Source organism: Phycodurus eques, chromosome 2 (assembly GCF_024500275.1).
Source record: "Phycodurus eques isolate BA_2022a chromosome 2, UOR_Pequ_1.1, whole genome shotgun sequence".
Taxonomy (NCBI): Eukaryota; Metazoa; Chordata; class Actinopteri; order Syngnathiformes; family Syngnathidae; genus Phycodurus; species Phycodurus eques.
The window spans coordinates 38,277,947-38,292,309 of NC_084526.1; the positions used below are offsets into that span (position 1 = coordinate 38,277,947).

Here is a 14,363-nt window from a genome sequence, read left to right on the forward strand (position 1 = left end):
TGGGCCAGCCCACACACCATTAGCAATGATGATGTGGAGGACAATGATGAGGGTGTGGGTCAGGGGGGTGCCATCGAGTGGTCTTGCACAGGGCACCATTCAAGCTAGCGCTGCCCCTACTTACAGTATGGGCTCGGGCGATCAGCTCATTTGTTGCAGTTCCCTCAGGCAGCGGTCCCCAGTCTTTTTTGCACTGCGGTCCGGTTCCACGTAAAGACATTGTCTGGAGTTGTCTCCCAGACATGTTCCTGGTGAGAGCGCAACCAATGTTTTACTCTCATGGGTCCCGGAGTCGTCTCAGCAGTGTCTGCGACGTCTCCCCCAGTGAGATAGACACTTAACACTAAGGCTAGAGCTTCCCTATCTAGCCTCTCTGCATGAAAGCTAAATCCTACTATGATGAGAGATGAAACGTCTTCTGTGATTAACCAGAACATCCCAATTGAACGATTCAATGACTTCAAAATATGAATACAAAATATGCAAATATGAACTGCTGTGTGCATCGCTGTCTTCCAAGAATACAAAAAAACACAATGGCCAAAAAATTTTGGGGGAAAAAAAGTCCATTGCATACTCAGTCATCCACATGCGCATGTGCAATGTTCGTGTCATGATTAATCATTCCTCGTGCCAATTATTAATTATACCATCTGAAAGCCACCTTCCACAATTAAAATAAATAAATAAAATTCTGCGTATAATATAGTGGTGGCAAGTCTTCACGGGCCAATGCCAGAATGCTTAAAGAGCAATGTGAGTGGTGGAGAGAGGAGGGAGGGGGAATCTCAGCCAAGTCTAGCACGGATCGAATGGCCTGGTGTGAGTATGCCCTTAAAACAAATTAATTTCATTATCTGTGCTTAGTTTTTGGTTGATGCCAGCTTTCATGTTGAAGAAGATTGTTCTAGGGAACTTTGCTAAAGGACCTGTTGACCCAGAAATGGCTGGTGCAATTGACTTCATGGTTGATAGGGTAAGGATATTTGTGCTCATCTGTTACTCAGTGGAAATAAGTAATGTATTTTTACAATTTAATGTGCTGTAGCTGGAGAGCCTAAGCCAGAGAGAGCTAGCTTCCAGGTTAACACTAAACTGTCAGAACTCCTATGTGGAGCCACACAAAATAAAGGACGTTGCTGTGACTCTTATAGATGTAAGTGGAAATGAATGACAATATGAATACAATACAATAATACATACATTAGCTCTTATAAGCATGTTGTTTGTTTTCACACTGCTCAGGTTTTTGATCAGAGTGCACTCTCGTTAGAAGCAAAAGAAGAGATGTATAAACTGTTTCCAAATGCCAAACGAGCTCATCTGAAAACTGGTGGAAACTTCCCTTACCTTTCCCGAAGTGCCGATGTAAACCTCTACACACAGGTATGAAATAAGCCATGTGAATTGCCTAAGAGTTGCTTGTAATTTTGTTGTGATTACCTATTATTTAAACAGGATTTTTTTTTTGATTACCTATTATATTAAACAGGATTTTAATGTGGGTTTCATTTTAACCAAAAAGCCCCCATTTTACATAACACCCCCCCCCCCCCCCCCATTATTGCAGAGAAAATCTGTAAAGCAGGGTTATCAAACTAATTTTAATCGCAGCTGGCTACGGAATTATGGCTGTCCTAATTTATCAACAACAAATGTATTGTCTATGATTTGTTTTATCTTATTTTGGACAATTTACATGGGCTAAATCCAAATTTCACCTTTTCAATCAGGTCAACCTTTTGAACGTTGGCCACAAGTATTTTCGATTTGGAGGTTCAAATATCAGAGCAGAGGTTCATGCCCTGAATTTTGAACAATGATCATGCAACATTCAATTTACAGGTGCTTTTATCAATGTCTCTTGTTCTTTTCCTTTCGGCTTGTCCCGTTAGGGGTCGCCACAGCGTGTCATCCTTTTCCACGTAAGCCTATCTTCTGCATCCTCCTCTCGAACACCAACTGCCCTCATGTCTTCCCTCACTACATCTATCAAACCTCTCTTTGGTCTTCTTCAAGATCTCTTGCCTAGCAGCTCCATCCTCATCATCCTTCTACCAATATAAATACTATCTCTCCTCTGGACATGTCCAGACCATCGAAGTTTGCTCTCTCTTGCTGTCTCCAAAACATCGAACCTTGGTCATCCCTCTGATGAGCTAATTTCTAATCCTATCCAACCTGGTCACTCCTCGAGAGAACAAATGGCATGGGTAACTTACACATCTGTGAAGGCACCATTAATGCTGAAAGGTACATACAGGTTTTGTAAAAACATATGCTGCCATCCAAGCAACATCTTTTTCATGGACGCCCCTGCTTATTTCAGCAAGATAATGCCAAACCACATTCTGCACGTGTTACAACAGCGTGGCTTCGTAGTAAAAGAGTGCGGGTACTAGACTGGCCTGCCTGCAGTCCAAACCTGTCTCCCATTGAAAATGTGTGGCGCATTATGAAGCGTAAAATACGACAATGGAGACACCGGACTGTTGAACAGCTGAAGCTGTACATCAAGCAAGATTGGGAAAGAATTCCACCTACAAAGCTTCAATAATTAGTGTCTTCAGTTCCCAAATGTTTATTGAATGTTGTTAAAAGAAAAGGTGATGTAACACAGTGGTAAACATGACCCTGTCCCGGCTTTTTGGGAACGTGTTGCAGCCATAAAATTCTAAGTAAACGATTATTTGCTAAAAACAATCAAGTTTATCAGTTTGAACATTAAATATCTTGTCTTTGTGGTGTATTCAATGAAATATAGGTCGAACATGATTTGCAAATCATTGTATTCTGTTTTTATGTTTAACACAACGTCCCAACTTTATTGGAATTGGGGTTGTACGTTGTTCCCTCAGCACTAGTGTTTGTTTCTTGCTTTATGTAGCCTGTCTTTGCTTTACTCCAATGTATCATTCTTATAACCCTTTTTAACTAACATCTATCACCACAATACCATAAAATTAACTACAAACCTTCAAAAAACAAACAAGAAAGAACACATAGTACCCCATTTACTCAAAATTTCTGCACACGCATCCATTATATGTCAGACTTAACTTCTGTAACGTGGAAGGTAAATGGTATCCGGTCGCAGGCAAAGGGAATCAAGTTTACGAAACTAAAAACAGATCTCCTAATACAAGAAACACGTCGAACTGAATCTGAAGAAAGATGCCTTATTGATTCAAATTTCCCTCAAGCTATAGTATCTCAGCTTGCTATAACAGCAGACAAAGAGGAGTCTAAATTGTGGTTAATAAAAGACTACTTTTTACAGTAAATAGTACAGAAGCTGACCCTGAAGGGCAATATGTAATCATACAGGCAACAATAGTTACACTATACACAATTGTCAATGTATGCGCTACTATTAAAGATAACTCGGGCTTTATCCACACAGTATTTTCCCACTTGATTAACTTGTCAGCCAATTCTCCAATTATCATGGGAGGTGACTTTAACCTTACTTTTAATCCCTCTATAGATCGTTCAAATCCGAAAAATAGCAAAAACCTACAATGCGCCAATATATTAGAGCACTATATGGATGACTTTGGACTTGGCATAAAAAGGAGTGTATAAATTTTTGTCACTGGTACACCGGTCTTTTTCAAGAAGAGACTTTTTTCCTCTCAAATAATTACCTTCAAAATACATCCAATCATCATCAGTGACCACGCATCAATATCTCTCTCCCTAAAAATTTAGTCAAACCAGACATCTCCTCCAACATGGCGCTTCAATAAGTCTATTAAAACTCATTCACCTCCAGGCCTCCATGTTAACATGGATATTTGAATTCATCAGCCGTCAATGGCAGTGAATGAGTTTTAAGACACAGATTTTGATGCATTTGAGGAAAGAATTGAAAGAGTTTTTTAAATTCAATGATTGCCAAAACATATCCCCATTCCTACTTTGGGAAACCGCTAAGTCTGTAATGAGAGGTTAAAACATTTCATCTTTAAAAAAGTAAAAATTCCCCCCCATCCCCAAGGGGCACTCCAGATTTTAATACACGACATCATGCGGCGGCCACATGAACATGGGTTAAGGCCAATGACTGCCATGTGGAGTCCTGGCAGTCATAGTAACAGGGCCGGAGGTGGGTATCCACTGTGCTCGTGGTGGGGCTCCTTGGGCCGGGCCCCTCAAGCTTCTTACAATTTTTTTCTTACAATTAGTGTCCTGTCTTTTAATTCTGTCATCTCCTTTTTCTTTCGGTAACTTCCTGGTTAAAAAAAAAAAAAAAAAACTACTTATTTTATTGAAACTAGGTCAATTTGTTTTCTGGATTATAACTTTGACAATGTTATTGTCACTTATTCCCTTATCTATAGATTCATTTGCGTCAGTTCCATGGAACACGGTATGCTGCCATTGACCCGGCTATGGTGAGTGCTGAGGAGCTGGAGGTCCAGGAGTGTCACCTTAAAACATGCCAAGAATCTGACGAGGAACAATGACAAGCATTTTATAGCTCTGCAAAATTTACACTGTAACTTTCTGATTAAATTGACATTAATAAGATATTGTTTATTTTGTCTGTGTGGAACTTTTAGTCATCCAGAGCATGGTAATCTGCAAAGGTTGATTAAAGACCACTGGACTCCTCTTGGTTGATATTTCACGTTGTACATTGCTGTGAAAATGTCCTCCATTCCTGATTATTGATTTTTTTTTCATATTACTTATATTCAATATTTCAGATCATCAAGCTCATTTTAATATCTCACAAAAACAACAATTTAATACTAAATTTCGAAATGAGAATTGTATTTGTTATGGGTAAAATAATCCAGACTGACCTGGCCCCACTCTTGTCAAATCATTAGTTAACTGTGATTAACAAATTAACAATTAATCAGTTTTTGGTTTCCGCCACATTTGTTGAATCAATAAATCACTTACATTGCCGTGAAAAGGTGTTGCTCCCCTTCTCAAATTCTGATATTTTTGCATAGTTTCCCCACTTTAAGATCATCAAACAAATGTAAATATCAGACAAATATAACCCATGAATTTAAAATGCGGTTTTTATTTGGTGATTTCATTTAAAGGAAAAAAAGCTAGTCAACTACTCAGTTACTTGGCCTTGTGTGAAAAAGTAATAACCCCCATTGTTAAATCATGAATTAATTGTGGCTCATCACAATTTTTGGTAATTTTTTACTGATCACACCCAAGCCTGATTACCTACACATCTGTTAAATTGAAAAATCACTTAAAACAGTGTCTGTCCCGACAAAATCAAGTCGGACAAAAGATCGAAAAAAAATTAAAAGCTACAACAAAATGACACGGTCCAAAGAAATACCAGAGCAGTCGAGAAATGAAGTACAGTGATCCCTCGTTTTTCACGGTTAATGAGGACCAGAACCCCCCGCGAAAGGTGAACCGCGAAGTAAGATTCGCCCCGCCCCCCCACCCTAGGAATTTTCATGGATGTGTATGTGGGTACCAGAATGTTTAAAATATTACAACAGTATTTATACTTTACATAATTGAGACAAATATTACAACAGTACATGCATTTACTTAAATCTTTAATTATAAAATCTTATACAGTAATTAACATTCATCAACATTGCCTCCTGAGAGAGGCGAAGAGGCTCTCACTTGACTCGTAGAGGCTTTAGGTTCACTCGGAGACTTTTGCTGGAGGCGCTGATGGTGTAACTGGGGTTTTACCTTGGAAAAAACCATGGTGATGGGTAGTTGTTGTCTTTGGTTTTTCTTTTGCTTCAAAATTCCCCTGTACAAGGACATCACCCCGTCTCTTATTATGCGGAGTTACCACGTTTCACTTCCTTATTGAAGCAGTTTTGCGGCCGTTTGCTTCCTCTTTCTTGCACCGTAGATTCATTCACGCCATAATGGCGTGCCACAGATGCATAACCTCTGCCCTCTTTGATCATATCTAAAAGTTTCACTTTTTCACTGATGGTCATTCTTCTTCCTCTTGGGCGCCCTGGAGGAAGCTTTCGCAGGGCCACAGCGCTTAGGCGGCATTGTAAGGGCTTAACTAATCAAAAAACGTTATCGCTTCAGCAAAAAAAGTTATCACGAACACAACACTAAGAAACAGTATGCGAGACACAAGTTCTCTCTCGTGGATCAACATGAAACAACGCATCTTTCTGCAATATGGCTGCTGATCTGGCTGTATTTTTTCATTTTAATTTTTTAATGAATATTTTGGAAAAACCCGCGAAGCACTGAAGCCGCAAAAGGTGAAGCGCGAAGTGGCGAGGGAACACTAATTGACATCTACCAGTCTGGAATGGGTTACAAATGCTAAAGCTTTAGTATTCCAGCAAACCATAGGGAGAGCCATTACCCTCACATGGAGAAAACATGGAACAGTGGTGAACCTTCCCAGGAGTGGCCGGCCTACAAAGAACAACATCATACCAACAGTGAAACATGGTGGCGGTAGTATGATGGTCTTGGGCTGCTTCTTCCTTCAGGACCTGGACAACTTGCTGTGAAAAAAAAAAAAAAGTACAACATAAATCAGTAATACATGTGACAATTAAAAGATATACATTCCAAGAACCACTGTTAACACAGAAATGAAAATGACAATGAACGTAACAATAAGGATGTTAATTGCACACACACAAACACAAATCCACATTGCATTGTGAGAATCGCGTGCCTTGACGTCACATGTCTGTTTTGTTAGCATTAGCAGCTAGCTAGCTTTGTGAGCGATCACTGGCCTTGTGTTGTCTGGGTTTTATGTTTATTAGTCTGGTTTAGTCAGTGTAGTGTTCTCAAGAATCAGTCATGTATTTCTTTTTGTATTCACTTTATTTACCGAAGATGAAAAGAACCATCCGGACTTTTGTGGACGCAAAGTTCAAAAGCCAGCATTTGTGATGGTATGGGGCTGTGTTAGTGCCAATGGCATGGGTTACTTACACATCTGTGAAGGCTCCATTAATGCTGCAAGGTACATACAGGTTTTGGAGAAACATATGCTGCCATCCAAGCAATGAAGCGTAAACTACGACAACGGAGACCCCGAACTGTTGAACAGCTGAAGCTGTACATCAGGCAAGAATTCCACCTACAAAGCTTCAACAATCAGTGTCCTCAGTTCCCAAACGTTTATTGAATGCTGTTCAAGAAAAAGGTGATGTAAGGTAAATATGACCCTGTCCCAGCTTTTTTGGAACATGTTGCAGCTATAAAATTCTCAGTTAATGATTATTTGCTAAAAACAAAGTTCATCAGTTTGAACATTAAATGTCTTTGTAGTGTATTCAATTAAATGATGAACATGATTTGCAAATCATTGTATTCTGTTTTTTTTTTTGTTTACCACAACATCCCAACTTCATTGGAATTGGGGTTGTAAAATTGAAACATTTCATCTTCATAACACCCTGATGAAATACGGTTGCCTCCACTTTCTGCTCTGTGCAAAGGTTCAACTTGTGAACATATCAAATACAGGGGGAGGAAAAATTATATGAACCCATTGAAGTTTCTTAAAGGCCCCATGCCATCAGCATTAATTTTTTCTACTGTTTTATGCATAGCGTAGGTCAAAATGCGTCATTGACCTGTTTGAAGTTTGACATTTATGCAATTTGTCTGTTGAATGCAAAAGATGATAAATGCGCAAGGCTTGCAAAACCACTGGATCCGATTTACGTGTATTTGTGACATAAAAAGTTCACTCTTTATTCAAGTACCTGTCCACGTCGTGGTTGCCACACAACCACTCATCTGTGTCTTGTGCAAAGCTTAAACTTCACCTGCAAACTCAAGCCAATCTAAATCACAAGGACAAACAGTGTCCTTAAACTAATACCACACAAACATTTGTTTTATATTTCTATAGAAAATAACATAAGTATGTCAAACTTGGGCCCGGGGTCCAAATCTGGCCAGCGATGTAATTTTTATTTTTTTTATTTTTTTTTTATTTTATGTAATTTATTATTATTTTTCTCCAAAACCTTGGCGATCCAAGATGGCGCCTACCAGTGTGGTCGCCTCGGTAACGCGCTCTCTAGTATTGTCTTTGTTTTTGTGTTTTTCGTCCGTATTTGGAGACCTTACACGACTCACTTACAGAAGGGGAGACCTGCTAACCATCAAGGAGGCTACTCCGGACTTTCTGTCACCAACTTTCGAATATCCACTCAGTTTTTCCCCCAAGTTACTCACCGGAGCGGCTTCCGCGGTTTTCGGCGCATGGAGACGGAAGCGGCGCCACATAGGGAAACGAGCCGGCATTCAGGTGAAACTCCGCAAGAGAGGACACAGATTGGCGTACCCGTCGATCCACCTCGCGAATGTACGCTCCCGACCCAACAAAATGGACGAGCTTCATCTTCTGTTAAAGACCAGTAAAGACTTCGGACGTTCCGCGGCCATGTGCTTCACGGAGACCTGGCTTTGCGACGCTGTACCCGATGGCGCCGTCATGCTTCCCGGCTTCAACATTCATCGAGCGGACCGCGACATGGAATCATCGGGGAAAACAAAGGGCGGCGGGATATGCCTCCATATCAACAAAAAATGGTGTACGGACGTCACGGTGCTCAGCACACACTGCAGCCCGCAATTGGAGTCGCTATTCTTAAACTGTAAACCATTCTACTCGCCACGTGAGTTCGCATCGTTCATACTGGCTGGAGTCTATATTACGCCTCAAGCTAACACGAACGCCGCAGTGCTAACGCTCGCCGAACAAGTCAACGAAATTGGAAAAAAAACCACCCGGACTCACCCCTCATTATTCTCGGGGACTTTAACAAAGCTAAACTCAACCACGAACTCCCTAAATACAAGCAGCACATCGACTGTCCTACCAGGGAAAATAATACCTTAGACCACTGCTACACTACGGTAAAAAACGCATACCGTGCTATACCTCGTGCAGCCCTGGGCTAGTCTGATCACTGGTTAATTCACTTAATACCGACGTACAGGCAAGAACTTAAATGTGCGAAGCCTACAGTGAAAACGGTCAAAAAGTGGACCAATGAAGCCAAGATGGAACTTCAAAGCTGTTTAGACTGCATAGACTGGAGTGTCTTTAAAATTCAGCTGGCAGCCTGGATGAATATACGGACACTGTCACATCCTATGTCAGTTTCTGTGAAGAGGTTTGTGTACCAACAAAATCATTTCGCACATTCAACAACAACAAGCCGTGGTTCACTGCTAAACTTAAGCAGCTCCGCCAAGCTAAGGAGGACGCATATCAGAGCGGGGACAGGGCCCTGTATAATCGAGCTAGAAACCAGCTTACTAAAAAAATTAACATTGCAAAGAGGATCTATGCAGCAAAGTTGGAAAAACAGTTTAGCGCAAACGACTCTAAATCAGTCTGGCATGCATTCCAATCGCTGACTAATTACAAGCGACGATCCCCCCAAGCTGAGAACAATAGCACACTAGCCAACGACTTGAATACCTTCTACTGCAGATTTGAAAAGGACAGTTTCACTCCACACACCCACCCGGCCGCACCCGCGACCACAACCACACCTCTGACTTCTGCGTTAACCATCCATGAACAGGATGTGAGACGCATCTTCAAACAACAGAAAATTAACAAAGCGGCAGGCCCGGACCATGTGTCCCCATCCTGCCTCAAAGTCTGCGCGGACCAGCTCGCTCCAGTCTTCACTCAGATCTTCAACAGATATTTGGAAATGTGCGAAGTTCCATCCTGTTTCAAACGCTCCACCATCATTCCAGTCCCCAAGAAACCTGCAATCTCTGGTCTGAATGACTACAGCCCTGTCACTTTGACATCTGTGGTCATGAAGTCCTTTGAACGTCTCGTGCTGGACCACCTCAAGAGTGTCACAGGTTCCCTGCTGGACGCCCTGCAGTTTACCTACCAAGCGAACAAGTCATCCTATAACACCTCGACAGTGCAGGGACCTATGCGAGGATCCTGTTCGTGGACTTCAGCCCAGCGTTCAAAACCATCATCCCTGAACTGCTTTCAACCAAGCTTCTCCAGCTCAGCGTCTCACCTGCCATCTGCCAGTGGATTTACAGCTTTCTGACGGGCAGGACACAGAGGATCAGGCTGGGGGAGGCCACCTCATCCACACGCAGCATCAGCACTGGGGCGCCCCAAGGTTGTGTCCTCTCTCCGCTGCTCTTCTCTCTCTACACGAACGACTGCACCTCAGCGAACCAGACTGTAAAACTCCTGAAGTTTGCAGATGAAACCACTGTCATCGGCCTCATCAAGGACGGTGACGAGTCTGCATATCGACAGGAAGCAGAGCGGCTGGAGCTGTGTTGCAGCCGACACAACCTGGAGCTGAACACGCTCAAGACTGTAGAAATGATCGTGGACTTCAGGAGGCATCCTTCGCCACAGCTGCCCTTCACGTTGTCCAGCTGCCTTGCGTCAACCGTCGAGACCTTCAAGTTCCTGGGAATTACAATCTCTCAGGACCTGAAGTGGGCGACCAACATCAACTCCGTCCTCAAAAAGGCCCAGCAGAGGATGTACTTCCTGCGGCTTCTGAGAAAGCATGGCCTGCCACCGGAGCTGCTGAGACAGTTCTACACAGCGGTCATCGAATCAGTCCTGTGTTCTTCCATCACAGTCTGGTTTGGTGCTGCTACAAAAAAGGACAAACTCCGACTGCAACGGACAATCAAAACTGCTGGAATAATTGTCGGTATCCCCCTACCCACCATTGAGGACTTGCACGCTGCCAGAACTGAGACAAGGGCGTGCAAAATCCTCTTGGACCCTCCGCACCCCGGTCACCAGCTCTTCCAGCTCCTTCCCTCAGGTAGGCGCTACCGATCAACGCAAACTAGAACTAGTAGACATTCCAACAGCTTCTTCCCTCTTGCGATCAACTTCTTAAACATCTAACCTATAATTCCATTACAATAAGATGGCAATTTTTTGACTTGAGTTCGTTGTCACATTTCTGTGGGGCCAATTATGTATTACTCGTGCACTCACTGTAGTTGTCTCGCCATGCTGCACTATTTGCATATACTGGCCACTCATGCCAGAGTAGCATCTGCTCCATTTGCACACTTATTGAGGAGTATCTGTAACATTTGCACAACCAACATTGTCCCAGATGATCGCACTACTCGTCACTTTAAACCGCATACACTCCTTGAAGTCTCAGCGCCCTTTGCACAATGGTCATTGCACCAGACTATTGCAATATTAGTCGTTCGAACTGCTCTAAGTGCTAGAGGACTCTGCATCTTTTTGCACAATTGTTTTTTGTCAATGTCTTTATGTCCCCAAAGTGTTCTGTAAATTGACTGTCTGTTGTACTAGAGCGGCTCCAACTACCGGAGACAAATTCCTTGTGTGTTTTGGACATACTTGGCAAATAAAGATGATTCTGATATTTGGCCCGTGAAACCATATCAAATGCGTATCAGAGCTGGCCCACCAATATATAGTGCATGCACCACTCATATTACAAATCCCAGAATACTTTGCTCGTGTGTTGGTACCTCAGTCAAGACCGGCAAGCGCCCCTTCCTTTTCTGTTGCAGTCATTAGCAACCATGCTAACAGTCTCTTCGGGCAAATTTACACCTCGCCTTCCCCAAAATTGCCAAACGAAAGATGGAAATAGGAACTTCCAAGACAGTTGGGGAGGCAGATTATCTGTTCACGAAAGTAAAGGGCAGACCAGTCTGTCTTGTATGTGGAGCCAACTTGGCTGCAACGAAAGAATAGCCTAACTTGAATGAATGTTTTCTTCACGCACGTTTTTAAACTCCCAGGCAGGGACGATAATAGTTTAAAGGTTTGATTTTTATTGAAGAACATTATTTTTTGGGAGTTTTGTTGTTGGCCTTGGAAAAAAGATTTCCAATAAAAAGAAAGGGTACAGATAGTGAAACAAAATCATTTATCATATCTATTTAAATACAAAACAAGAAACAAATACCACTGATGTGCCTGTCTACGGAAATTTGAGTTCTTGTGTTTATATTACTAGTTTGTTTTTTCCAGATTTTGTGTTTTAGCAAATCTAAAGTTTGTTTTCATATGATGGGGTTTAACGATACATACAGTATCTGGAGGGAAGGGAAAACATGCACATTGCAGTCAGTTTTCAATAAACACTGAGATTGGCCCACGACTCTGTCCCAATTGTTTATTTTGTTCCACTGTGAATTTGATTTTGATACCCATGATATAAAAATTCACAGGACAGGGAGGAAAACGTAAGTGAATCCTTAGTATTAATAACTGGTTGATTCTCCTTTGGCAGCAATAACCTCAACCAAACGTTTCCTGGAGTTGCAGATCAGATGTGCACAATGATCAGCATGAATTTTGGACCATTCCTCTTTACAAGTGTTGTAGTTCAGCAAGATTCCTGGTATGGCCGGGAATGAATAGCTCTTGAGGTCATGCCACAGCATCACAATCGGGTTGAGGTCAGGACTTTGGCTGGGCCACTCCAGAAAAAGTATTTTCTTCTTCTGAAGCCATTCTGTTGTTGATTTCCTCCTGTGTTTTGTATCATTGTCCTGTTGCAACATCCATCCTCTTTTGAGCTTCAACTTGCTGGTTAGATGGCCTCAAGTTCCATCCATCCATTTTCTTTACCGCTTATCCTCACTAGGGTGGCAGGCTGCTGGAGCCTATCCCAGCTATCGTCGGGCGGGAGGCGGGGTACATCCTGAACCGGTCGCCAGCCAATCGCAGGGCACATAGAAACAACCATTCGCACACACATTCACACCTCCCGCAATTTAGAGTCTTCAATCAACCTACCATGCATGTTTTTGGGATGTGGGAGGAAAACGGCGTGCCCGAAGACAACCCACCCAGGCACGGGGAGAACATGCGAACTCCACACAGGCGGGGTCGGGATTTGAACCCCGGTTCCCAGAACTGTGAGGCAGATGTGCTAACCAGCCGCCCACCGTGCCGGCTGGTCTCAAGTTGTTCTGCAAAATACTGTGTCTTGATAAGATTGTGAATCCATAATTTCATTGATCACAGCAATGAAATTATGGATTCACTAAGGTAAAAACGCACGCCCATAACATGGCACTTCCGCCACCATACTTCGCAGTTGGGGATTAGGTAACGATGTTGGTATGCTGTGCCATTTTTCTTCCACACATGGCGTTGTGTTCCTCCCAAACAATTAAACTTTGGTTTCATCTGTCCACAGAATATTCTGCCAGTAGTGCTGTGGAACATCCAAGTGCTCTTCAAACTTCCAAAATGTATGTTTTTCTTTAGACCACAACCGCTTCCTCCTCGGTGTTCTCCCATGAGCCCCATGATTTATTATTTTACGTATGGTGGATTGGTCAAGAGAGATTTTGGCATGTGCCAGTGATTTCTTTAAGACTTCAGCTGAAACAAGGATTCCCTTTTTTTTTTTTTTTTAACCTCATTGAGCATTGTGCGCTATGCTCTTGCAGTTATTTTTAAAGGATACCAACTCCTTGGAAGAGAAGCAACAGTACTAACCTCAAGATGAAGCAGTTTTTTTCTGCAGCACAAAAACGATGCTAAACACAATAGTAAGTCAACTTCTGAATGACTTTTAAAGTTTTGGAATGGCCTAGTCAAAGTCCTATGACAGGTCCCCTGATAGAATTGGGCTAGGATGCTTTACAAAAAACAGTGATTTTTTTTTTTAGTGTTTTGTTTAAAAAAAAAAAATAATAAAATAAACTAAGTTACAAACTTCATATAATGTCTCGGCGGCACGACTGATTAGCACATCTGCCTCGCCTGTCTGGAGTTTGCATGTTCTCCCCATGCCTGCGTGGGTTTTCTCTGGGTACTCCAGTTTCCTTCCACATCCCAAAAACATGCATGGTAGGTTAATTGAAGAGTCTGAATTGCCCGTAGGTGTGAATTGTATATCTGGTTCTTCGTTTATATGTGCCCTGCGATTGGCTGGCAACTTGTTCAAGGTATACCCTGCCTCTCAGCCAGAGTCTGCTTGGATGGGCTTCATAAGCAGTAGGAAAAAATGGATGGATATCATGTCTGAATGAAACAACCTTTGGGGTGTTTGTGTACTGGAGAGACATCATTTGGCAATTATGATGCAACTAGATACTACAGTATAGTTGTCGCATGGACTAAATCCTAAGAATATTTTTCACAGATTGCTGATTATTACAAATTTAGGACCGTTCTAGTGGGGGGAAGTGACTGTCAAGTGCTGAAAAGGTATGCCTCAAAGGTGGCAGCTAAACTTATATTTACACTGAATAATTAAAATAAACTTATTTTTTCTTCTAATTGTGGACTACTGGTAATACTATTAACAAATGAATACAAATATTTTTATTTCTGAACCAATATGAAATTATACATTTTAGGTTGATTTTACAAGGTTCAT

The 14,363-nt window shown here is 42.0% G+C and overlaps 1 protein-coding gene across 1 annotated transcript in view; it reads left to right on the forward strand.

Moving 5' to 3' along the window:
• Window positions 1–4,640, forward strand: part of spg21 (SPG21 abhydrolase domain containing, maspardin) — a 29,404-nt gene extending 24,764 nt beyond the window's left edge. Inside the window, exons 6-9 of the mRNA XM_061670584.1 lie at window positions 868–976; window positions 1,049–1,156; window positions 1,246–1,386; window positions 4,344–4,640. Of these exons, the coding sequence (XP_061526568.1) occupies window positions 868–976; window positions 1,049–1,156; window positions 1,246–1,386; window positions 4,344–4,469 (484 nt within the window). The 3' untranslated portion in view covers window positions 4,470–4,640. The remainder of the gene's footprint in view (window positions 1–867; window positions 977–1,048; window positions 1,157–1,245; window positions 1,387–4,343) is intronic.
• The last annotated feature ends 9,723 nt before the right edge of the window (window positions 4,641–14,363 follow it).